The sequence below is a fragment of the Oncorhynchus clarkii genome, chromosome 31 (assembly GCF_045791955.1).
Source record: "Oncorhynchus clarkii lewisi isolate Uvic-CL-2024 chromosome 31, UVic_Ocla_1.0, whole genome shotgun sequence".
Taxonomy (NCBI): Eukaryota; Metazoa; Chordata; class Actinopteri; order Salmoniformes; family Salmonidae; genus Oncorhynchus; species Oncorhynchus clarkii.
The window spans coordinates 6,095,204-6,123,121 of NC_092177.1; the positions used below are offsets into that span (position 1 = coordinate 6,095,204).

At 41.6% G+C, this 27,918-nt stretch overlaps 1 protein-coding gene across 1 annotated transcript in view; it reads right to left on the reverse strand.

Annotated features, from left to right (window-relative positions):
• The window catches only part of LOC139390481 (protocadherin-11 X-linked-like), a 306,369-nt gene that overhangs the window by 252,837 nt on the left and 25,614 nt on the right, over window positions 1-27,918 (reverse strand). Inside the window, exon 3 of the mRNA XM_071137613.1 lies at window positions 15,894-18,380. Coding sequence (XP_070993714.1) covers window positions 15,894-18,380 — 2,487 coding nt within the window. The remainder of the gene's footprint in view (window positions 1-15,893; window positions 18,381-27,918) is intronic.

Consider the following 27,918-nt stretch of genomic DNA (forward strand, 5'->3'; position numbering starts at 1 on the left):
TTTTCCTTTCTGTAATGAAGAAGTACGGCCATCTTGAACGAGGGTCAGTTGAAGTGTACTGTTAGAGGCGCGTGACCAGAAAGCTAGCTACAGTTTGTTTTACTCCTGTATTGAACACAGATCATCCCGTCATCAATTTGATAGATTATTTACGTTAAAAAAATACCTAAAGTTGTATTACAAAAGTAGTTTGAAATGTTTTGGCAAAGTTTACAGGTAACTTTTGAGATATTTTGTAGTCACATTGCTCAAGTTGGAACCGGTGTTTTTCTGGATCAAACGCACCAAATAAATGGACATTTAGGATATATATCGACGGAATTAATCGAACAGAAGGACCATTTGTGATGTTTATGGGACATATTGGAGTGCCAACAGAAGAAGCTCGTCAAAGTTAAGGCATGAATTATATTTTTATTTCTGCATTCTGTGTCGTGCCTGCAGGGCTGAACTATGCTTCTCTCGCTTTGTTTACGGAGGTGCTATCCTCAGATAATAGCATCGTTTGCTTTCGCCGAAAAGCCTTTTGAAATCTGACATGTTGGCTGGATTCACAACAAGTGTAGCTTTAATTTGCTATCTTGCATGTGTGATTTAATTAAAGTTTGATTTTTATAGTACTTTTATAGTACTTTTATAGTGACTTGCCAACTTTATAGTACTTTTATAGTACTTTTATAGTGACTTGCCAACTAGGTTAAATTAAAAAAAAGTAATCCGGGGGAAAGAATTATGGTCAGATTACGGGACATTACAAGGCTGCTTCCTACCGTTCTACGACAGATGCCGGAAGCTGACGCTGTCGTAGTCCATGTGGGGTCAAACGACATTCGGGAACAGCTAAAAATGTAATTTTAAAGAACTGAAAGGTTCCAAAAAGCGGCCAGTTATTTCAGGTCGTTGGACCGCGGGTGTAAAAGATTCAGTAGGCTACTGGCAATACCTTGTTAAAATATCACTGTAGCTCTGTTAGAATAACTTTTCTAGATAACTTTACAATTGTTTGCTTGCAGAGGACTACAGGGGCTAGGTAGTTACTCTTAGCAAACAAGTAGAAAGTTACACAAGCTACTGGGGACCTACTTTGGGGAATCCACACCCATCTACTTTTTCTTTCTCACTACCCCAGTGATGGTGGAAGTGTTGCCGCTGGCTCTCCATAGCCGATTGGCTGGCACTCTGTAGGGTTCCCTCCCTGAAGGGGTCTCCCCCTTCCCTGGAGAATGGAGTTAGTAGGATGTTCCTGGATTACTTGGGGGATGTTCCTGTTCTTAATCCTACCAACCAGCCAAGTCAAAAACTTCCATGGTGAGGAGACTCTGGCAATGGGGGCATCCTGTCTCGAAGCTCTACAGAGAATTCCTCTGACCTCATGGATTGGTTTTTGCTCTAACGTGCACTGTCAACTGTGGAACCTTATATAGACAGGTGTGTGCCTTTCCAAATCATATCCAATCAATTGAATTTACCACAGGTGGACTCAATGTTGAGTCTTATAGCAAAGGTTCTGAATATTTATGTAAATAAGGTATTTTTAGTTTTTTATTTGTAATACATTTGCAAACATTTCTAAAAAGCTGTTTTTGCTTTGTCATAATGGGGTATTGTATGTAGAGAAAAAATAACAGAAAAAACAATATATAATATTATAATTCAATCGTTTTTAGAATAAAGCTGTAATGTAACAATGTTGAAAAATGAAGGGGTCTGAATACCTTCTGAATGCACTGTATATATATTTGTTTTATATACCTTAAGGGGTCCTACAATTCTACATCAAATAGCTAAATAATCCATGGTATGACCATCTTAAAACAATCCCATATGTTAGCGTAACAGAAACCCTTTTATCCCCTGTCAAGACAAAACTGAACATTTCATTATTAAATACTAACGCCACGAAACATAAGAAAGCCGAGGAATTACCACGCAATGTTACACAACCATTCAAAGTTTGGGGTCACGTAGAAATGTCCTTGTTTTTTAAAGAAAAGCACATTTTTTGGCCCCTTAAAATAACTTCAAATTGATCGGAAATACAGTGTAGACATTGTTCATGTTGTAAATGACTATTGTAGCTGGAAACAGCTGATTTTTAATGGAATATCTACATAGGCCCATTATCAGCAATCATCACTCCTGTGTTCCAATGGCACCTTGTGTTAGCTAATCCAAGTGTATCATTTTAAAAGGCTAATTGGTAATTTGAAAACCCTTTTTCAATTAAGTTAGGACAGCTGAAAACTTTTGTCCTAATTAAAGAAGCAATAAAACTGGCCTTCTTTAGACTAATTGAGAATCTAGAGCATCAGCTTTTGTGGGTTCGATTACAGGCTCAAATGGCCAGAAACATAGGACTTTCTTCTAAAACGCGTCAGTCTATACTTGTTCTGAGAAATTAAGGCTATTCCATGTGAGAAATTGTCAAGAAACTGAAGATCTCGTACAACACTGTGTACTACTCCCTTCACAGAACAGCACAAACTGGCACTAACCAGAATAGAAAGAGGAGTGGGAGGCCCCGGTGCACAACTGAGCAAGACGAGAAGTACATTAGAGTGTCTAGTTTGAGAAACAGACGCCTCACACGTCCTAAGCTGGCAGCTTCATTAAATAGTACCCGCAAAACACCAGTCTCAACATCAACAGTGAAGAGGCGAGTCTGGGATGCTGGCCTTCTAGGCAGAGTTGCAAAGAAAAAGCCATATCTCAGACTGGCCAATAAAAATAAAAGATCACGATGGGCAAAAGAACACAGACACTCTGCCTAGAAGGCCAGCATCCCGGAGTCACCTCTTCACTGTTGACGTTGAGACTGGTGTTTTGCGGGTACTATTTAATGAAGCTGCCAGTTTAGGACTTGTGAGGCGTCTGTTTCTCAAACTAGACACTCTAATGTACTTGTCCTCTTGCTCAGTTGTGCACCGGGGCCTCCCACTCCTCTATCTTTTCTGGTTAGAGACAGTTTGTGCTGTTCTGTGAAGGGAGTACTGTAGTACATAGCATGGGATGAGATCTTCAGTTTCTTGGCAATTTCTTGCATGGATTAGCCTTCATTTCTCAGAACAAGATTTGACGAGTTTCAGAAGAAAGTCTTTGTTTCTGGCCATTTTGAGCCTGTAATTGAACCCACAAATGTTAATGCTCCACATACTCACCTAGTCTAAAGAAGGCCAGTTTTATTGCTTATTAATCAGAACAACAGTTTTCAGCTGTACGAACATAATTGCAAAAGGGTTTTCTAATAATCGATTAGCCTTTAAAATGATACACTTGGATTAGCTTACACAATGCGCCATTGGAACACAGGAGTGATGGTTGCTGATAATGGGCCTACACCCACCTATGTAGATATTTCATTAAAAATCAGCTGTTTCCAGCTACAATAGTCAGTTACAACATTAACAATGTCTACACTGTATTTCTGATAAATTTTATTTTATTTTTAATAATGGACAATTTTTTTTGTTTTTCTTTCAAAAACTATTCAATTTCTAAGTGACCCCAAACTTTTGAACGGTAGTGTAGGTTTGCACCAGTTGTGTTAGTTCTCATTGAGAAGCTAGCATTTAGCCAGTGATTTTCCAGGTTTACATTAAGCTATTTATAGTAGTTTGACATTTGCATACCCTCTCTCTGTGAGGATGTACATAGTCTACTGTAGTGATCCTCTTTTCACCAAGGACGTACTTCCCTCAAGGGAATTGATTAGCTTCACAGTTTTTGAAATATGAAGTAACTTTGATAAGCAATTAAATAGTTTCTTTTGCTTCTGTGTTTCATGTGTTTCTTTAGCCTTTCAAGTGCACTGTTAGATTTAAAACCTACAACGAGGCATAGTTAAGCTCTTTGGTTGGGTTCATAGTTAAGATCTCTGGTTGGGTTCATAGTTAAGATCTCTGGTTGGGTTCAAAGTTTAGATCTCTGGTTGGGTTCATAGTTTAGATCTCTGGTTGGGTTCATTGTTAAGATCTCTGGTTGGGTTCATCATTTAGATCTCTGGTTGGGTTCATAGTTAAGATCTCTGGTTGGGTTCATAGTTAAGCTCTCTGGTTGGGTTCATAGTTTAGATCTCTGGTTGGGTTCATAGTTAAGCTCTCTGGTTGGATTCATAGTTAAGATCTCTGGTTGGGTTCATAGTTAAGATCTCTGGTTGGGTTCATAGTTAAGATCTCTGGTTGGGTTCATAGTTAAGATCTCTGGTTGGGTTCATAGTTTAGATCTCTGGTTGGGTTCATAGTTAAGATCTCTGGTTGGGTTCATAGTTAAGATCTCTGGTTGGGTTCATAGTTTAGATCTCTGGTTGGGTTCAAAGTTTAGATCTCTGGTTGTGTTCATTGTTAAGACGTCTGATTGTGTTCATTGTTAAGAGCTCTGGTTGTGTTCATTGTTAAGAGCTCTGGTTGTGTTCATTGTTAAGAGCTCTGGTTGTGTTCATGCCTTGCAATTGAATTGGATTCTAACAGTATGATGTTATGGCAAACTATAACAGACAACATGGGATTCCTTATATATACAGTATACATATTTGAATATTCTTACATAGTTATACTGTAGATGTGCACTTCAAAAGTCCTGTTCGTAGAATATTTCCATCCTAACGTCTATTTAAAACTGTTCCTGATGAAAGATGGATATCTAAACGGTTTCATCATTTCTTCTCTGTTGTCGAGTTGTGCAGTTACAAGAAAAACAACAACGCTTCATATTTTTTGCAATTTTTTCCCTCAGGCTGAACTGATGAGCCAATTATTATTGTTTGTCCAACTAACCAATCCAGCAACACAGCATTTGTGAAGGGCATGGCCCGTCGTTGACCTAGACAGTACAATGTAGAATGACAATCTTACAAAAAAATTACAAATCACCGAATAGATAATTTCGAGGTTATTTTTAGTCTTAATGGGCTTCTGTTATAAGTAGAGGAAATGCAGGGAAGCTGAATAGACAGTATAATATAATGAAGGAAGGACAGACAGACAGTATAATATAAAGAAGGAAGGACAGACAGACAGTATAATATAATGAAGGGAGGACAGACAGACAGACAGACAGACAGACAGACAGACAGACAGACAGACAGACAGACAGACAGTATAATATAAAGAAGGAAGGACAGACAGACAGTATAATATAAAGAAGGAAGGACAGACAGACAGTATAATATAATGAAGGGAGGACAGACAGACAGTATAATATAAAGAAGGAAGGACAGACAGACAGTATAATATAATGAAGGGAGGACAGACAGACAGACAGACAGACAGACAGACAGACAGACAGACAGACAGACAGACAGACAGACAGACAGTATAATATAAAGAAGGAAGGACAGACAGACAGTATAATATAAAGAAGGAAGGACAGACAGACAGTATAATATAATGAAGGGAGGACAGACAGACAGACAGACAGACAGACAGACAGACAGACAGACAGACAGACAGACAGACAGACAGACAGACAGTATAATATAAAGAAGGAAGGACAGACAGACAGTATAATATAATGAAGGAAGGACAGACAGACAGACAGACAGACAGTATAATATAAAGAAGGAACGACAGAGAGACAGTATAATATAAAGAAGGAAGGACAGAGACAGTATAATATAAAGAAGGAAGGACAGACAGACAGTATAATATAATGAAGGGAGGACAGACAGACAGACAGACAGACAGACAGACAGACAGACAGTATAATATAAAGAAGGAAGGACAGACAGACAGTATAATATAAAGAAGGAAGGACAGACAGACAGTATAATATAATGAAGGGAGGACAGACAGACAGTATAATATAAAGAAGGGAGGACAGACAGACAGACAGTATAATATAAAGAAGGAAGGACAGACAGACAGTATAATATAATGAAGGAAGGACAGACAGACAGTATAATATAATGAAGGAAGGACAGACAGACAGTATAATATAAAGAATGAACGACAGACAGTATAATATATTGCAATGAGAAGGTCCAATGTCCTGATTAATAAGAAGAGTCATGGGAAATGTGCAATACAATGCAAAAGGACTTTAATAAATTCCAGAAGCTCACACATACATAAACAAAACATTTATATACAGTTTCTTTTCTCCACATAATTGGCAAATCAAAGGTAATTACAGAGTATGTAAGGAGCATATTGTACTTCACATTGAATAAAAGTGAGGTTGCTTTTCCATAGTCATCTGTCTCCCTTTACAGAAGATGAAAACAACGGTCTTCTTATCATGTATATGTTTTTTCTCTTCTCCCAAAGATCTGTTAAATCAAATGATGATTACAGTGCTAAGATTCTCTGTATAGTTCACACTGCGGTTCTACTCAGTAGTAATACATTTGATACCATAATTACATCCGGTACCTTCTCCAGAAACGATGGGGATCATTAAGAAGGTATCGTATATGTGCCACACATACTGTACATAGAGCCTCGTCTACCAAAGCAGTCTCTTTCATAAGACAACCATTAAACATCATGACTATTAACAACAGTGCTAACCCACCAAGCTGTTTATTAGTGTAGTATTGAAGATAGTAATTAAGATCAGGACATAACCACGATGAGTGACTCCAAGTGTTTACACAATGCAGTAGAGGCATATATTTGTGTGGATACCAAACCAGAAACCAAAAGGCGTGTAAATATTGAAAGTGGAGTGTAAAGATTCTTCTGTCTTCACCTTATTTATGTTAATAAATTGAAACCTGCTGAGTGTTGCTTGTACTACTACTACTCATTTCAGGTGTTCAATATTTATCATTCTTAATTTCACTTGAACAAATAATGCATTGATATAAATAAGTGCACAAAATCAAGTTTGTCTTTTTGTTGTTGTTGCTTTAAACCAACCAAGTGGAGTCAACGAACTGCCTGAGTTTTACAACTTGGAACCATCATTTGAAATATGTAATATTATATCTCACAAGTTAAATCGGCTCTGACTTGTGGGATCTGTCTATCTGACTCTAGTACACTCAGGTTAAACCATAGTGCTCTACTGTGAATCGGTCTATCTGACTCTAGTACACTCAGGTTAAACCATGGTGCTCTACTGTGAATCGGTCTATCTGACTCTAGTACACTCAGGTTAAACCATAGTGCTCTACTGTGAATCGGTCTATCTGACTCTAGTACACTCAGGTTAAACCATGGTGCTCTACTGTGAATCGGTCTATCTGACTCTAGTACACTCAGGTTAAACCATAGTGCTCTACTGTGAATCGGTCTATCTGACTCTAGTACACTCAGGTTAAACCATGGCGCTCTACTGTGAATCGGTCTATCTGACTCTAGTACACTCAGGTTAAACCATAGTGCTCTACTGTGAATCGGTCTATCTGACTCTAGTACACTCAGGTTAAACCATAGTGCTCTACTGTGAATCGGTCTATCTGACTCTAGTACACTCAGGTTAAACCATGGCGCTCTACTGTGAATCGGTCTATCTGACGCTAGTACACTCAGGTTAAACCATAGTGCTCTACTGTGAATCGGTCTATCTGACTCAAGTACACTCAGGTTAAACCATAGTGCTCTACTGTGAATCGGTCTATCTGACTCTAGTACACTCAGGTTAAACCATGGCGCTCTACTGTGAATCGGTCTATCTGACTCAAGTACACTCAGGTTAAACCATAGTGCTCTACTGTGAATCGGTCTATCTGACTCAAGTACACTCAGGTTAAACCATGGCGCTCATCTGTTTAGTCCTACATAGAACAGCTTTTGATTATGAACAGAGCCTTTCGGGTCCCTTGTGATTGTGGCTTAACTCAAAGTATTAAACTCATCCTCTCTATTATGAGGTACAATTCCCTACTGTCCTACGGAGGCAATCAGTAGACACAGTCCTCCTAGTCCTGGTAAATCACCACAATGTGGTGTTCCAGTCCAGTGGGCCATGTATATTAACACCAGCCACACTCTTCACTACTAACACCAGCTGTGGTGTTCCAGTCCAGTGGGCCATGTATATTAACACCAGCCACACTCTTCACTACTAACACCAGCTGTGGTGTTCCAGTCCAGTGGGCCATGTATATTAACACCAGCCACACACTTCACTACTAACACTAACTGTGGCACTGTAAGTGTATGGGACGATACGAGGCGATCATTGAAATAAAGGTACATGGTGACATGGGAAGAACATTCGTATACGTAGACCCATCCGCAGTAGACCCATTAGTAGTAGACCCATCCGCAGTAGACCCATTAGTAGTAGACCCATTAGTAGTAGACCCATTAGCAGTAGGCCCATTAGTAGTAGATCCATTAGTAGTAGACCCATTAGCAGTAGGCCCATTAGTAGTAGACCCATTAGCAGTAGGCCCATTAGTAGTAGACCCATTAGTAGTAGGCCCATTAGTAGTAGACCCATTAGTAGTAGGCCCATTAGTAGTAGGCCCATTAGTAGTAGACCCATTAGTAGTAGGCCCATTAGTAGTAGGCCCATTAGTAGTAGACCCATTAGCAGTAGGCCCATTAGCAGTAGACCCATTAGTAGTAGACCCATCCGCAGTAGACCCATTAGTAGTAGACCCATTAGTAGTAGACCCATCCGCAGTAGACCCATTAGTAGTAGACCCATTAGTAGTAGACCCATTAGCAGTAGGCCCATTAGTAGTAGATCCATTAGTAGTAGACCCATTAGCAGTAGGCCCATTAGTAGTAGACCCATTAGCAGTAGGCCCATTAGTAGTAGACCCATTAGTAGTAGGCCCATTAGTAGTAGACCCATTAGTAGTAGGCCCATTAGTAGTAGGCCCATTAGTAGTAGACCCATTAGTAGTAGGCCCATTAGTAGTAGGCCCATTAGTAGTAGACCCATTAGCAGTAGGCCCATTAGCAGTAGACCCATTAGTAGTAGACCCATCCGCAGTAGACCCATTAGTAGTAGACCCACCCACAGTAGACCCATTAGTAGTAGGGCCATTAGCAGTAGGCCCATTAGTAGTAGACCCATTAGTAGTAGGCCAATTAGCAGTAGGCCCATTAGTAGTAGGCCCATTAGCAGTAGACCCATTAGCAGTAGGCCCATTAGTACTAGACCCATTAATACTAGGCCCATTATAGCAGTAGGCCCATTAGTATTCGGCCCATTAGTAGTAGGCCCATTAGTAGTAGGCCCATTAGTAGTAGGCCCATTATAGCAGTAGGCCCATTATAGCAGTAGGCCCATTAGTAGTAGGCCCATTAGCAGTAGGCCCATTATTAGTAGGCCCATTAGTAGTAGGCCCATTAGCAGTAGGCCCATTAGCAGTAGGCCCATTAGTAGTAGGCCCATTAGTAGCAGACCCATTAGCAGTAGGCCCATTAGTAGTAGGCCCATTAGCAGTAGGCCAATTAGCAGTAGGCCCATTAGTAGTAGGCCCATTAGCAGTAGACCCATTAGCAGTAGGCCCATTAGCAGTAGGCCCATTAGCAGTAGGCCCATTAGCAGTAGGCCCATTAGTAGTAGGCCCATTAGCAGTAGGCCCATTAGCAGTAGGTCTAGCTTGCAGCATTACACATAGCCAGTCAGTATATCCACAAGCAAGCCCAAAAATGAAGGAAAAAAACAACAACATAAAAACAGACACCAGGTATGTAAACTTTAGTCAAACAAGGGAAAAAAAAACAAATAACAACAGACACCAGGTATGTAAACTTTAGTCAAACATAATCAATAAATATAAACATAGTCAATTCTGTGATAAATATAAATAAATACATATAAACAAAAACGTAACAGAATAAAGTACAGAAGAGATATTCATTGTATTTGTACTGTATGTTTTGTTTACATGGGGGTGGGTTATATCGTGAGTCATCGTCTAGGAGATAGATATAATAAGAGATACTGTAAATGGTTGCTTTCTATAATGTATTTCAAACCTCCTACAGGATTCACAAGGAGAGTTGTTGTCAAGTTTCAGGCAGGCAACAATGTGTCTTAATTTCTGTGAAAATTATTCAAGTTCTACTTTTTTTCTTTATCGGCAAACAAAATATTAAATCAACGAAATTAACATATTCCTTTTTTGTTGGTTGGTGTTTTTGTAGACTGTAGAGACTGTATAGTATGAGATTCACCTCTTCGTCTGTGCCTTCCTCCCTCTCTCTCTCTCTCTCTCTCTCTCTCTCCCTCTCTCTTTCTCTCTCTAGGTACTGGAAGCTAGAGATTGATTTTTATCCTGTGGCAGCGACTTGTACCTGAGCCACAGAGTGTGCCATAGAGTGGTGGTTTCAGTGCCGTCTCCTGTAATATAGAGAGACAAGACAGATATAGGGAGATTGAAGTTACAATATAATCCAGCTCTTAGAAATCTAATCTGTAGTAGCTGTTAAACTCTATTACACTCGGAAACAGTGAATACAAAAATCTCTAGATCATTTATATTCAAAAAGCATTCTTCAAGGTACAGCTGACAATCAGGTATGATTTCCTCGCCAGATGAAGTCCTTGAAGAATACTACATGAGAGCATAAACTTGTGCATTTTACTGTGATCATCAGAGCATGCAATTCTCTCCAATAGATTTAACTCCAAATGTATAATTACATCCACCACCCTACTGCAACACTTCGTTTTAACCCTGAAAACGGCATTTTGTCTCGTACTGTAGTCCTTACTCTGGCACTCTTCAGTAAGGTACCTTCTGATAGGTACAGGTATTGACATTCACGAGGTCTGCGCCAAAACTATAACGGACACATCTGTCGATATCTGATATCATCATGTTGAATCTGACCTTGAGCTGCTGCTTACATTAGGCCTACCTACAGTATGCATACTGATTATAGAAGCAAACGCCTAAATCAGCTGGTAAGAGGTGATACAACAGACTCCCCGTCCCCCGTCCCATCCCGCCCGATCTACTGTCTACTGGCATCACAAGTCATTACAGCAGCTTGGTTAGAAGTTTGGGAAATTTCAAAAAGTTCAAAAAATAAGTTCCAAAAATAAGTTCCAAAAATAAGTTTTCAAGTTAATCTCTACGCGACAACATGTATAGAAACATGTGTAAACATAAAACGACACATTCCCAACAAACAAAAAACATGTCAAATCATGTGATTTTTCTACATGTCAAATCACGTGATTTTTCTACATGTCAAATCACGTGATTTTTCTACATGTCAAATCACGTGATTTTTCTACATGTCAAATCACGTGATTTTTCTACATGTCAAATCACGTGATTTTTCTACATGTCAAATCACATGATTTTTCTACATGTCAAATCACGTATTTTTCTACATGTCAAATCACGTGATTTTTCTACATGTCAAATCACGTGATTTTTCTACATGTCAAATCACGTGATTTTTCTACATGTGCTATATCATGTGGTTTTTCTGGAAGGGTTGGCTATAACACTTAGCTAGAGTGATTGTTTTAGGTAATATATTGTAAATTACAACAACAACATCTGCCATCCTTTCAAATGTTCATGTTCTGAGATCATGTCAAATGGTAATATCTATGTACAGTATGTTAAGTATGAATATGTTAATGGCTCTGCTAGCTAAGAAAACACACAAACCACAGGAGGGTTTGGTCTGACATCAACAACTGACCTGGTATGCACTATGGCCCTGTGGAATATGGGACAAACAAAAGAGCATATTGGCCTCTTTGCTGTTGCATATTCATACCCGTGTCTGAGATCACTCAGCCAGCCAGGGAGGTTGCTCACTTGATCTGCCACAACTAAAGCACAGATGGAGACAGAGGTTTCCCTCACGTCACCGGGAGGGGGATTGACCTCTAAAACTACCGGCTGGGAACAGGGAGATAGACAGAGATAAAAGAAAAGGAAGGAAGATATGAGGGAGGGAATAAAAGAGAGAAGGGAAGCTAGGGAGAGAGGAAAAGAGGCTGTGGTGCACTGAGCAGCATTGGATCCTACCAAACAAAGCTCTTAGGATATTAAGATACCATATGGTGCCATAAATATTTAGTCTCTGAAGTCTTTTTTTGACTAGCTTCCCTCTTTAGCGCCTACATCTGTAAGTCCCCTTAAACATTCATCTGACCTTCATCTGTAAGTCTCCTGTGTCTCCTATTAGGATTCAATGTGTGCTGTTATATCCTTTATCCTCTAGCAGCTTTAGGTAAAAGGTCAATGGAAGAGGCACGTAAAATCACTGTCTTTCACTTTCATGAACAAATAAAAACATCACAATCTGCTTTATCCTGTATTTTGGACTTTTTGTATTACAGGTTTATGCTCGGGGAGATTGAGTGGTGTCAACTTGCCATATGCTGCTTTTGTTAAGGCCAGGCTGACTTGAACGGATCACAGTTGTGAATTCAACACTCGATAAAACATTTTCATTTCATGAGATAAAGAAAAACATTAATGTTAATATTCTGGGGAGCATTAGAGAATGTATCTGAACTGTATCAATGTTAAAAGAGGAATCTATTGGAGCGAGAGTTTACAGACAAGTCAAAACTAGGAAGTTGTAGCCAGTATTGTCAGTCATTGGCTGTCAGAGGTCCAATAATATTAAAGACCTAGTTACTGCCAATTATATTTAGGTATTATTATGTTTGTTCCTTGTATAATGACAAACCGGGGCATAGGTTAAACTACTTTTAATGAACATATACTTCAGCTAGAAAACTCCTCATTTAGCCATGCAAGGCATTCTTCAACCACCTGCCACCCCCCCGCATAGCTTGCTGGGTAACGTAGTCTAAATGTTATAAACACATAACAACACAGGTATACCTAATATAATATTAACAATCCTAAAGGACATTGACTTCTTTCCTCTTTTATCTATTATCCTCTCCCGAAACCTAATTACAGAGATTTTAATCATATTGTATTATGAGTGATTAACCCTTTAATGCTTTTAATTAGCCTTTTGAGCTCTAGATTCTCACCAAACCCTGATTTACTTCACGTGTAGGCTTTGAATAAGCACACTTAACTGTCATATCTAATGCCAACAGGGAGGCCCTACTTTTCAAACTCTCCAGGTGACAGGAGATTACAATAGAGATAATAGATCGTCCTGACATCTCTAAGGTGGTGCTGGTCTTTCAGGTTGAACAACACTGTCCCACTTTAGACCAAAAGCATGTGTTTGACAGAATCTGACCAAATATTATGACCAATAATTACATAAGAAACAAAAAAGTGATTAAACTCGAAATGCCTGACCAATAATTACCCCATAAGAAACAGATAATGATTCAATTCAACTCGCAAAGCCTTTTTCAGATTAGCAAACCCAGATTAGCAAGCCCTACACTAGATAAAATATAATGATTGAACAGCTGATTCGGCACATTACAAGGACGTAGGAGAATGGTGATTTAATCATGAATTCATTCAGATTAGCTTAAAGGAGAAGTATTTCTCACTGATGAACAAAATCAGGAATATATGAAATACACCATTAATACTGCCCCCTCCCAAAAATTTTTTTTTTTTTAAATCAGAATTTATCTGAATTTTACCAAAACATTGGATAAATATTTGTGCGTATTTCAGGGGGTCTTTTAGTGCAGGACATAACCAGTATGAGTGCAAAGCCATTCTGACAACTTGACAGGGAGCACTACGAACAACAAGTGAAGTATATGTTCCTGTGCTGGCTCTGCAAGTAGGCTTACGGATAATGTACCATGGGCAGTGTTGCTTCTAAATGGGTTTTAAATAAAAGATTGGTGAGAGGGAAAAGAATATCTGCTTTGTGTGGGTGTCTCTTTAAATTACCATGTACACAACTCATTTGTAAGAACTATGCTACAAGGGATTGAAAATGATAGACAGTAATTTGTAAGAACTATGCTACAACAGATTTCAAAAGGATGGAAAAGCTTCAAGAGGCCACAAGGAGGGCAACAAGGCAAACCCCCCTCCCCCCAAAAAATCTGTACAATTCTGTGAAGATTGACAAGTACAAAATTCAAGAATGTTACCCTGCAACAAATAAAATCATAAAAGATGTATGATAAAACTGCAGGATGTGTTATTTTAGATGTGAACAAAAATCATGAAAAACAAAAGACCAAAAAATTAAATTAAATAAACTACAAACTAATCCCCGCATTTATAATCAAATGTATCGTACTGTATGAATGAATCCCATGCTATGACCATTAATACTGAATTAATTAATGAATAAATTAATGAATGTATATTAATACTGTCTCTCTACCACACCATAACAACTACCAATGACGAACCCTGACCTATATTAATACTGTCTCTCTACCACACCATAACAACTACCAATGACGAACCCTGACCTATATTAATACTGTCTCTCTACCACACCATAACAACTACCAATGACGAACCCTGACCTATATTAATACTGTCTCTCTACCACACCATAACAACTACCAATGACGAACCCTGACCTATATTAATACTGTCGCTCTACCACACCATAACAACTACCAATGACGAACCCTGACCTATATTAATACTGTCTCTCTACCACACCATAACAACTACCAATGATGAACCCTGACCTATATTAATGCTGTCTCTCTACCACACCATAACAACTGCCAATGACGAACCCTAACCTATATTACAACACCAACCACCTGCTTTAAAAAAGAGATCCCGGCAAGCTAAGTCATTAAAGATTCTAATGAATTGGTTAAATGGGCTCAGCATCCATCTTTTACTGACTAGCTACCCCCTCCTCCGATTGGTCCTAAAGCCCTCGTCTATCTACCTTCTTTTTCTATTGGTCCCAAAACCCTTTCTAGCTATAACCTCTTTCTATTGGTCCCAAGCCTCCATCTTTACCTTGATCTTATTTACCCACCATACTGTCTCCATTCCATAGAGCTCCGCCCTGCTCTGCTCTGCTCTGCCCTGCTCTGCCCTGCTCTGCTCTGCCCTGCCCTGCTCTGCTCTGCCCTGCTCTACTCTGCCCTGCTCTGCTCTGCCCTGCTCTGCTCTGCTCTGCACTGCTCTGCTCTGCTCTGCCCTGCTCTGCTCTCCTCTGCCGTATTGTCTGCCCTCAGCAAGACCACCTCTCCTCACCTCCCTGGCCTGCATTTATTTATTAGGGCACTTCGCATTTGGCATATCTCTTAGGGAATCATAAGCCTCAGACCAGACACTAGCATTCAACATTTTTTTTTTGCTTTGCTCTACTCCTCATGCTGACAAAGCCTTCAGAGCCTCCATAGTCAAGACACCACTTAATATCTCCAGCACGCAACGGAAATCTGGGATTATTTAATGAGGTCTTATTATTCTGTAGTGGAAACTCTTGGGGGATACGTTTCCTACTATTTCAGGGGAAAGTGAACAGCTGATTGAACCCAAATCAAACACTCTATGTTTGGTTTTCCTCTGTCTGTCAGACATGCTAGTTTTTTTTCCAGGTTTGTCAATCAAAAAAGCTTAGCGCTGCTTTAATCCGTTGGTCCTCAGCAAATACACCTGGGCAGAGTTCAATTAGTAGCGTGGCCGGCGTGATTCTCAAGCATGCTATTACTCTGCCGCCAGCCTTTCTCACTTAAGATTCTCATTTAAGACTAGTTCCCACCATTTCACTGCCTCCATTATACTTTAAAGTGGAACATTAACCCAAATAAGGTTAAAGGGTTTTTTACAAACATATAATACAAGATAGCAAAGGGAGGTATAATCTGTCTTTTTCAAGAAGTAAAGATAGATTTAATTTGAATGAGGTTTCTTGGCCAAACTTCATTTCTCTCCTTCCTCTCTGAGGTATTCTTCCTCAATATTCAATGCTGATGACATTAATGCACATGTGACTTTTTGTGTGGTTCATTCTCCCGGCTCCCTCCCGCTGCCACCCATCACCCTCCATCTTATCAACAAAGGGACAGTGATACGGGGAGTGGGAGTGGGAACAATAGGTAGCTTTAGAAAATAAGTTATGAATTACCTGTCTGGTGTGGATTTGCCCAGGAGTCTTGAATCCCCCCTGACAGCTGCACTCTGAGACCGAGTACGGGTCTGAGCTGGTGGAGGAGCACTTGGAGTGCGAGTCACAGCCCACCACAAACGTGTTGTCTAGCGGGAGCTCCTGAATCACGTGGTGTTTATTGGGCGCCATCGGGGTCTCTGGTTTGATTTGGAAGGTTGGCTGGGGGGAGGCAGACTTGTAATGCTTGGCTAAGTCTGGGCTGTCAGGTTTGAAGGTGGTCGGAGTAGTGGCCCAGTTATATTTCCCCATGGTCTGCTCATCTAGCTCCACAGGCAGGTCCAGGGTTCCATTAATGTGCTCCTGGCTGGGATCATCAGGCTTGGATTCTTCAATGCTGACAAAGTTCAAGAGGAGGCTCTTAGGGGATCTCTTCTTTTTCTTCTTTTTCTTTTTGATTTGACGGTTCTCCTGGTTGGGCGACACCCACTCGCCGCTCTGCTTGCCCTTCTGCACCACTTTGTGCCTGGGCGTCTGACGGCAGCGCACCAAGGCCGTCACGAAGATGACTAAGATGACTGTCATGGTCCCAGCTATAATTGCGATGACAACTATCACGTATCCGTTGGCTTGGGGTGTGACCTCACTGTCTCCCACGTTACGGTCCAATGGAGTCTCCAAGCTCTTACGTAGCTGCTCTAGAATGAACGTAGCGTTGGATACAGTCTCGTTAATGAACAGGTGAATGAGGGCGATTGCGTGTAAGGACTCTGGCTGGCCCAGGTCTTTGACTTTCACCACTAGCCTGTGTAAACCCTGATCGGCTGAGACTATCTTCTCCTGCAGAGTTATATTACCAGTTGTTTTGTCTATGGCAAACAGCCCTCTTATTGATCCCCCAATGAAACTGTACTGCAGCTCAGCATTCATGCCAGTGTCATTGTCTATAGCGAACACTCTGGTGACCACAGACCCAGGGCTGGTGGTAGACTGGACCAGATCGTAAGAGTAGTTGGACGAGGGAATAACAAAAACAGGTCGATTGTCATTGACATCCACAACGTTTATGGTGACCTTGGCGTATGAAGTGCTGGGTGGTTGCCCTCCGTCTATAGCCTTCACCATAAAAGTGTATGAGCTTTGCAGCTCTCTATCAAACGTGATGTTGGGTTTGATCACACCGGTCTGGGGATCAATAATGAAATTGTCTTTCCCGTTCAGGATGGACAGTGTTATGACGGAGTTGTCACCTGCGTCAGAATCTGTGACGGTGATCAGGCCCACGGTCCCGTACAGAGGCAGGTTCTCAGGCACGTAGAAGTTATACTCAGGATGGGTGAAAGCTGGGCTGTTGTCGTTGAGGTCCTGCACTATTAACCTCACTGTGACATTGCTCTGCAGGGAAGTAGACCCATTGTCTCTCGCCATGACAGTGAACGAATACTTCTCCTGCTTCTCTCTGTCCAGGCGTTTTCCAACGGAGAGGATACCTGACCGTCGATCTATGTTAAACCCATCAGGAGCGTCAGGGCCAAGAGAATAAATAATCTCTGCATTATGTCCGGTGTCTGCATCCATGGCACTGATCTTTATGAGCTGCGTGGATGGATCATTGTTTTCTGGTATGGACAGCTGAATCTCAGGCTGAGGGAAGATGGGAGCGTTGTCATTCTCATCCTTAATTTTAATTAAAACCATCGCTGAAGTGTTCAAAGGAGGCTTCCCAGAATCCGACGCCACTATCTTAATTGCATATTCCCTGGTTGTTTCGTAATCTAGGGGGGCCGCAGTCTCCAGCAGGAACTGGTCATTAAAGACGGGCTTTAACCTGAAAGGAACATCGTGGTCAGTATAACAAGTCACTTTTCCGTTCAGATCAGAGTCCTTGTCCGTCACTGTAATTAGGGCTATTTTTGTGTTGAGAGGAGCATTCTCTGACAGTAGAACAGTTCCATTTACAAGGTTCATTATGTACCGAGTGTCTATGGACGGAACATTGTCATTAATGTCCGTTACGTTGACGATAACAGCAGCTCTGGAGGGGGTGGAGCTGCCATCGCTGGCAAGGACAATGAGTTTGTGGACTGGAGTGGCTTCTCTGTCTAAGGGCTGCTTGACAGTGATCAGCCCGGTGGTGCTGTCTATGGAAAAATGCCTCTTGGTGGATGAGGAGATCTGATTAGAGAAGGAGAAGTGGATCTGGGCATTGGAGCCGAGGTCAGCGTCTGTGGCGTGGAGTTGGGTGACGGAGGTTCCTATGGGGGCGTTCTCGGGGATGTTCACCTCCACCTCACTGTCCTTGAAGACCGGTCGATTGTCGTTGACGTCGGAGATGGTAACCTGGAGGATGGCCGTGCTGGACTTGGGTGGCGTTCCTCCGTCCTCCACCTTGATCTTCATGACGAAGGTGTCCTTCTGCTCGCGGTCCAGGCTCTGCTGGACGATCAGCTGAGGCCATCTGTCTCCCTCTGGGGTCTCGATGATGTCCAGGCCAAACTCACTCACACTCTGTAGAGACAGGGAGATAATGAAAACACAGAAAATTAGTGAGTTTCAGTCATATGTTCCTGGACATCCTGGAGCATGCTACTCATTGCTTTGTTATTCATCAGTGTGGGGACGTTTCACATGCATTTCACCTGAAACATGACCATCTTTTATGACATGTCATACAGTGCTATTGTCTACAAGTTGTCCTGTAAAACTGTCACTAGACTCACACAGCTGGTTTCATTGTCCAGAATTAACACCAATAAAATGTAGTTTGTTTTTAGCTATAAGCTAAGTTCTATAATGTTCTCAAAATATTTGCTTTACGATGAAATCCAGAGGAAAAGATCCACTTATTACCGAAATACGGTTGGGATGCTGAGAGAGAGGTAAACCGTTTATATCCATAACCCAAAACGTTTAGCTCTTCTTTATGTTATAAACAGGAAACTGACAGACGGAATCTGCACATATCGTATAATGTTTTAGCCCCCCTGCCTTCCGCAGAGGAACTGCTTTGACACAATTTTGATTCAATTGTATCTCACTATCTTGCGTCTACTTTGGAATAGAGGAGACAGCTCACAAAATGTCAAGTTCATATGTGAGAGAGACAGTTGAAAGTGAAGCCACAGAGATAAGCTTTATGTATTAGAAGGGACAGAGAGACTCCACATTAAACAGACTTTCACCCAAGGGGTGCTAAACCAGTAGGCCATAGTAAAGCCTCATGAAAATGAAAACAAATGCATGTAATCCCCATGAGAAACTGACTCTGACTGTTCAAAGTAATTGCCTTCCCCCCCAAAAAAATGTAGCCCTATTATTTATGATTACAGATCAGCTATGTGGTAAAGATGGGTTCTGGCATATTTGCAATCGTTTTGATTTAGAGAGGGAGAGGGAGGTGGAGAGGGAGAGGGAGGTGGAGAGGGAGGTGGAGAGGGAGAGGGAGGTGGAGAGGGAGGTGGAGAGAGGGAGGTGGAGAGAGGGAGGTGGAGAGAGGGAGGTGGAGAGGGAGGTGGAGAGGGAGGTGGAGAGGGAGAGGGAGGTGGAGAGGGAGAGGGAGGTGGAGAGGGAGGTGGAGAGGGAGAGGGAGGTGGAGAGAGGGAGGTGGAGAGGGAGGTGGAGAGGGAGGTGGAGGTGGAGAGGGAGGTGGAGGTGGAGAGGGAGGTGGAGAGGGAGAGGGAGGTGGAGAGGGAGGTGGAGAGGGAGAGAGAGGTGGAGAGAGGGAGGTGGAGAGGGATAGGGAGGTGGAGAGGGAGAGAGAGGTGGAGAGAGGGAGGTGGAGAGGGATAGGGAGGTGGAGAGGGAGGTGGAGGTGGAGAGGGAGGTGGAGAGGGAGGTGGAGAGGGAGAGGGAGGTGGAGAGGGAGGTGGAGAGGGAGAGAGAGGTGGAGAGAGGGAGGTGGAGAGGGATAGGGAGGTGGAGAGGGAGGTGGAGAGGGAGAGGGAGGTGGAGAGGGAGAGGGAGGTGGAGAGGGAGGTGGAGAGGGAGGTGGAGAGGGAGAGGGAGGTGGAGAGGGAGAGGGAGGTGGAGAGGGAGAGGGAGGTGGAGAGAGGGAGGTGGAGAGGGAGGTGGAGAGGGAGGTGGAGGTGGAGAGGGAGGTGGAGAGGGAGAGGGAGAGGGAGAGGGAGGTGGAGAGAGGGAGGTGGAGAGGGAGAGGGAGGTGGAGAGGGAGAGGGAGGTGGAGAGAGGGAGGTGGAGAGGGAGGTGGAGAGGGAGGTGGAGAGGGAGGTGGAGAGGGAGAGGGAGGTGGAGAGGGAGAGGGAGGTGGAGAGGGAGAGGGAGGTGGAGAGGGAGGTGGAGAGGGAGAGGGAGGTGGAGAGAGGGAGGTGGAGAGGGAGGTGGAGAGGGAGGTGGAGGTGGAGAGGGAGGTGGAGAGGGAGAGGGAGAGGGAGGTGGAGAGAGGGAGGTGGAGAGGGAGAGGGAGGTGGAGAGGGAGGTGGAGGTGGAGAGGGAGGTGGAGAGGGAGGTGGAGAGGGAGAGGGAGGTGGAGAGGGAGGTGGAGAGGGAGAGAGAGGTGGAGAGAGGGAGGTGGAGAGGGATAGGGAGGTGGAGAGGGAGAGAGAGGTGGAGAGAGGGAGGTGGAGAGGGATAGGGAGGTGGAGAGGGAGGTGGAGGTGGAGAGGGAGGTGGAGAGGGAGGTGGAGAGGGAGAGGGTGGTGGAGAGGGAGCTGGAGAGGGAGAGAGAGGTGGAGAGAGGGAGGTGGAGAGGGATAGGGAGGTGGAGAGGGAGGTGGAGGTGGAGGTGGAGAGGGATAGGGAGAGGTAGAGGGAAAGGGGGATAGAGAAATCTAAGAACCTAAATGAGACACATGCATTTTAAGAAACAAAGAGGGTCTTTGAAGGTCTTTCAGTCTGAAGCAGTTTCATGCTAAAACAAGAAAAAGCATCGTCTTTAAAGAGATAAGCTTCATGCTGCACATAATGTTGTAAGAGATTACTCTGTCTAGGCACAGCAATGAAACGAGATGAAGATACATACATTCTGACTGTGAACGGTACAATTTAGAACAAATGTGTTCACTTGACAACCCAGTAGATTTAGAACCAGTATCCTTCCTGTAACAATATAGTAAGGACCATGGCAGTGGGAGGAAGGCCAATACTATGTATGGTAGCTGCAGCATAGACATGTTGTACATGGTTGTTGTTGGTGCTGAGGGTTGACTTGCTGTGAATGTTGTCACCAGTCTGAACCACTGCCAAGTGACAGAAGTCCCTCCAGAAACCAAAGCAGCACTGCCTGAATGAGGAGGGTCACTTTATCGAGACTTGACATACATCTATTCTTTCTACAGTCTGAGACATAACTCAACAAAAGACTGGAGAGCAAGAACAATGACCATCCAATAACAATGAGTTCTAGTAGAAGATGAGTTCTAATAGAAGATGAGTTCTAGTGGAAGATGAGTTCTAATAGAAGATGAGTTCTAGTAGAAGATGAGTTCTAGTGGAAGATGAGTTCTAGTGGAAGATGAGTTCTAATAGAAGATGAGTTCTAGTAGAAGATGAGTTCTAGAAGAATATGAGTTATTGTGGAAGATGAGTTCTAATAGAAGATGAGTTCTAGTAGAAGATGAGTTCTAGTAGAAGATTAGTTCTAGTAGAAGATGAGTTCTAGTAGAAGATGAGTTCTAGTGGAAGATGAGTTCTAGTGGAAGATGAGTTCTAGTGAAAGATGAGTTCTAGTAGAAGATGAGTTCTAGTAGAAGATGAGTTCTAGTGGAGGATTATTTCTAGTAGAAGATGAGTTCTGTAGAAGATTAGTTCAAATAGAAGATGAGTTCTAGTAGAAGATGAGTTCTGAAGAAGATGAGTTCTGAAGAAGATGAGTTCTGTAGAAGATGAGTTCTAATAGATGATGAGTTCTGTAGAAGATGAGTTCTGTAGAAAATGAGTTCTAGTAGAAGATGAGTTCTAGTAGAAGATGCTCTCTAGTGGAAGATGTGCTCGAGTAGTAGATGAGTTCTAGTAGAAGATGTGTTCTAGTAGAAGATGAGTTCTAGTAGAAGATGTGCTCGAGTAGAAGATGTGCTCGAGTAGAAGATGAGTTCTAGTAGAAGATGAGTTCTAGTGGAAGATGAGATCTAGTAGAAGATGAGATCTAGTAGAAGATGAGTTCTAGTAGAAGATGAGTTCTAGTAGAAGATGAGATCTAGTAGAAGATGTGTTCTAGTAGAAGATGAGTTCTAGTAGAAGATGAGTTCTAGTAGAAGATGTGCTCTAGTAGAAGATGCGCTCGAGTAGAAGATGAGTTCTAGTAGAAGATGTGTTCTAGTATCAGATGAGTTCTAGTAGAAGATGAGTTCTAGTGGAAGATGAGCTCTAGTAGAAGATGAGTTCTAGTAGAAGATGAGTTCTAGTAGAAGATGAGGACCGTAGAGGATGAGTTCTAGTAGAAGATGAGTTCTAATAGAAGATGAGTTCTGTAGAGGATGAGTTTTAATAGAAGATGAGTTCTAGTAGAAGATGAGGACCGTAGAGGATGAGTTCTAGTAGAAGATGAGTTCTAATAGAAGATGAGTTCTGTAGAAGATGAGTTCTAATAGAAGATGAGTTCTAGTAGAAGATGAGTTCTAGTAGAAGATGAGTTCTAGTAGAAGATGAGTTCTAGTAGAATATGAGTTCTAGTAGAAGATGAGTTCTAGTAGAAGATGAATTCTAGTAGAATATGAGTTCTAGTGGAAGATGAGTTCTAATAGAAGATGAGTTCTAAAAGAAGATGAGTTCTAGTCGAAGATTAGATCTTGTAGAAGATGTATATTCATGGAGTAGTTCTTGAACATAAATTTACTAATTACTAAGAACTACACATGAGTTTTCTGACTAACTATTTGACCATTGACCAAGCCGACATTAAGATAACTGTGGGCGAAACTTTTCTATAAAATGAATCGGAGTGATTTCACCATTGGAATACAGTGAAAACATAACATTTTAGCCCTTCGTACAATATGGTTGTTAAATCTTATTATAAACTTTATTTTCTGGGACTTTGGCTCAGTGCTTCCATCCAGTCGATGTCACAGCTGCTCCTAATTTGATTTATGAGCCAGACAAGGTTTTTCACCACCTCTGTCTCATTTTCACGTTAGACAACATAACATTTAGAGCATTTCAATCAGTTTCAGAGAGCTGTGGCTAACTATCTATAATGGCTGTTTATTTTTACTTGAGTGAATTCAAATTAGGCTGATGGATTGTGATAACATCTAGGGCAGGTATACTTACTGTAGAAAAGGTTAAGCAAGAATATGAATCACTGGCCCTAAGGTGGGAGTGACAATAACCGTATAAATAAAATACATAACTGAACTGTTTATAAGAGAGTGGTTCCTTCCTCTTCACCCATACTGACCTCCTAAACCCTGTTGATGAAGCATTCATCTACCATTGTGGATCACGCATCTATATGGACCATACATCTACAGTCACCTCCATAATTATTGACATCCTTGATAAACATTAGCAAAAAATACTGTAGAAATAATACAAATACTGAGCTATACTGCATGAAATTGTTTTTGTTGTTGATTATATTTCTTACACTAATACAATTGCTCAGAAATGTATGCCGATGACTCAAGTTTTTTCTTAAGTCCGCAATCTGCTCATTTGGTAACCCACCAAAGGGACAGCACCAGACACTCCTTATCTAGGCGTGGACTGCAAACATTGGCATGTTTTACGTATCTGTTTTCAACTCTGTCAGTGGTTTGTCAACTCCGTCACTGATGGCTAACCCCCTTCAGATCATTATTTTTGTCAATATTCAGTAAAAGAAAATATTGCAATCACTGTCATAAAACATATGTATCTTCTGTATTAGTATTAGTATTTATTATGGATCCCCATTAGTTCCTGTCAAGGCAGAAGCTACTCTTCCTGGGGTTTATTTAAAAATATATATTTAACTAGGCAAGTCAGTTAAGAACAAATTCTTATCTTCAATGATGGCCTGTTCAGGGGCAGAACGACAGAGCTTGTCAGCTCGGGGATTTGAACTTGCAACCTTTCAGTTACTAGTCCAACACTCTAACCACTAGGCTACCCAGGAATGTACCACCATTAGTTCCTGCCAAGGCAGAATCTAATTTTCCTGGGGTATATTAAGGATCCCCATTAGTTCATGCCAAGGAGGCAGCTGCTCTTCCTGGGGTTTATCATGGATCCCCATTAGTTCATGCCAAGGCAGCAACTACTCTTCCTGGGGTTTATTATGGATCCCCATTAGTTCCTGTCAAGGCAGCAGCTACTCTTCCTGGGGTTTATAATGGATCCCCATTAGTTCCTGTCAAGGCAGCAGCTACTCTTCCTGGGGTTTATTATGGATCCCCATTAGTTCCTGTCAAGGCAGCAGCTACTCTTCCTGGGGTTTATAATGGATGCCCATTAGTTCCTGCCAAGGCAGCAGCTACTCTTCCTGGGGTTTATTATGGATCCCCATTAGTTCATGCCAAGGCAGCAGCTACTCTTCCTGGGGTTTATTATGGATCCCCATTAGTTCATGCCAAGGCAGCAGCTACTCTTCCTGGGGTTTATTATGGATCCTCATTAGTTTCTGCCAAAGGCAGCAGCTACTCTTCTTGGTGTCCAGCAAAATGTAAGGCAACAGTATACAATATAATAAAAAAAAATAACATTAAAATACATTTTACGACAGACTTTACAATACATTAAGTGTGTTCCCCCAGGCCACTACTCCACTACAACACCACCCAGGTGTACGTGCGTGTGTGTGTATAGTGTCTGTGTATAGTGTGTATGTATAGTGTGTGTGTATAGCGTGTTTGTACCTGTGTGTGTGTGTGTGTGTGTGTGTGTGTGTGTGTGTGTGTGTGTGTGTGTGTGTGTGTGTGTGTGTGTGTGTGTGTGTGTGCGTGTGTGTTTGTGTGTTTGTACCTGTGTGTGTTTGTACCTGTGTATGTGTTTGTAGCTGTGTGTGTGACTCTTCACAGTCCTTGCCATTCTATAAGGTTTATTTTTATCTGTTTTAAAATCAAATTGTAATGCTTACGTGAGTTACTTGGTGTGGAATAGTTCCATGTAGCCTTGGGTTTATTTAATATTGTGCATATCCCATAGTCTGTTCTGGCATGTCTTGTCCGAGCTGTGAGCTAGTAGTTTCAACAGACAGCTTGGTGCATTCAGCTTGTCAACACCTCTTACAAAAACAAGTAGCGATGAAGTCAATCTCTCCTCCACATGGAGCCATGAGAGATTGACATAACAGTTTACAATCCAGGGTTACTCCAATCAGTTTAGGCTCCTCAATTTGCTCAATTTCCACATTATTATTATTATGAATGATTTGTCCCAAATACAATGCATTTAGTTATTTTATTTTATTTAGGACTAACTTATGTATTGCCACCCTTTCTGAAACTGACTACATCTCCTTGTTAAGTGTTGCAGTGATTTAACTAGCTATAGTAGCTCACTTGCATAGTGTTGAGTCATCCAAATACATAGACACATGGGATTTACACAGAGCCAGTGGCAGGTCATTAGTAAAGAATTAAAAAAGTAAGGGGCCTAAACAGCTGCCCTGGGGAATGCCTGATTCCAGCTGGATTATGTTAGAAAGGCTACCATTAAAGAACACCATCTGTGTTCTGTTAGACAGGTAACTATCAATCCACAGTATAGCAGGGGGTGTAAATCCATTACATACACATTGCTCCAGCAGCAGACTAACGTCAAAAGCTGCACTGAAGTCTAACAAAACAGCTCCCACAATCTCTCCGCCAATCATCAGTAATTTGTGTAAGTGCTGTGCTTGTTTAATGTCCTTCCATATAAGCATGCTGTTGTCAATTTGTTTACTGTAAAATAGCATTGTATCTGGTCAAACACATTTTTTTCCAAAAGTTTACTAACGGTTGGTAGCAGGCTGATTGGTTGGCTATTTGAGCCAGTTAAGGGGGCTTTACTATCGGAATGACTTTTGCTTCCCTCCAGGCCTGAGGGCACACACTTTTTTTATGCTTGTATTAAAGAGATGGCAAATAGGAATGACAATACCAACCTCTATCATCCTCAGTAATATTCCATCCAAGTTATTTGACCCATGTGGCTTGTCATTGTTGATAGACAACAATAATTTGTTCAACCATTCCAAACTCACTTTACGGAATTCAAAATTACAATGCTTGTCTATCAACATTTGGTCAGTTATACTGAGATGTGTAGGTTTGGTGTTTGTTGTTGGCATGTCATGCCTAAATTTGCTAATCTTGCCATTAAAAAAAAATATTAAAGGAGTTGGCAATATCTGTGGGGTTTGAGATGAATGAGGCATCTGATTCAATTAATGAGTTTGCTTCATTTTTCCCAAAATGTAGTTTAAGGTACTCCAAAGTGTTTTACTATCATTCTTTATATTAATCTTTGTTTCAGAGTACACTCTACCCATGGTGATGGATAACAAATGGATTTTTCATGAACGCTACGACCATTTTTATACCCTAGTGGCAGAGGAAGCCATGGAAGGCCACTTTAAAGTTTCTTCAACTGAGATTAATTTTAAAGAGTAGAACACGTTAATCCAGATTTACATTTGTATTTATTTATTGTATTTACAAGAATCTTTAGGAGTGCCAAATCATTTTGATACCTTTCTTTTTCAAGAAAACATATATTGCTTAATAAACAAAATCACTTTCTCTGAGAAATGTTATTCGTATAATTGAACTGTCTAATTTAGCATCCAATGAAGAACATTAATCAATTATGAAATGCCAACACCTAGTGTTATTACAGTATTCTGTATTCTGGCATAACTGACATCTATAAAATGAATAGACAATAATAGACATTTTCAACATTTCTCTTTGTTTTCTGTGACATCAGAACCTACTGGTTATGCTCCTAATAGCAAATAAGTTAGATGTTGATCCCAAGAACAGAATTTCTAAACAGAGAGGAGTTGTTGCTCCAAATCCACCCACTGAAATAAAGACTTCCTTTTTCTCTCAACACTGAGTTTATCTGGCTCTCCTATAGCAGGATATTGATCTGCACAAGGTGATGCCGACAGAGCCCGCCCACAACAAATGCTGTTAAGATATAAGAGATACTGAAAATGACTCAAAATAGGAAGGATTCGGTTTCCTGCAGTGTGGTGCAAAACTCTTTAAATGCTTGGGGAAAAATACAATTTGGAGTAGGGTAGAACCCGAAAAAACCAAAGTCAATTCCTCCATCCCTTGAGTCTGAACTGCTTCACATGTCAATGTCTCAAATGGCACCATATCCTTCCTGTTTGGCCCTGTCCGGGGGTGTCCTCGGATGGGGCCACAGTGTCTCCTGACCCCTCCTGTCTCAGCCTCCAGTATTTATGCTGCAGTAGTTTATGTGTCAGGGGGCTAGGGTCAGTTTGTTATATCTGGAGTACTTCTCCTGTCCTATTCGGTGTCCTGTGTGAATTTAAGTATGCTCTCTCTAATTCTCTCTTTCTCTCTTTCTTTCTCTCTCTCAGAGGACCTGAGCCCTAGGACCATGCCTCAGGACTACCTGACATGATGACTCCTTGCTGTCCCCAGTCCACCTGGCCGTGCTGCTGCTCCAGTTTCAACTGTTCTGCCTTATTATTATTGGACCATGCTGTTCATTTATGAACATTTGAACATCTTGACCATGTTCTGTTATAATCTCCACCCAGCACAGCCAGAAGAGGACTGGCCACCCCACATAGCCTGGTTCCTCTCTAGGTTTCTTCCTAGATTTTGGCCTTTCTAGGGAGTTTTTCCTAGCCACCGTGCTTCTACACCTGCATTGCTTGCTGTTTGGGGTTTTAGGCTGGGTTTCTGTACAGCACTTTGAGATATCAGCTGATGCACGAAGGGCTATATAAATAAATTTGATTTGATTTGATTTTGAATTATTCCCTATATAGTGCCCTACTTTTGACCAGAGATGGCACCCTATTCCCTATATAGTGCCCTACTTTTGACCAGAGATGGCACCCTATTCCCTATATAGTGCCCTACTTTTGACCAGAGAACATGGACGGTATTACTTTCCCCTGACCCTGGACATGTTCGTAGAA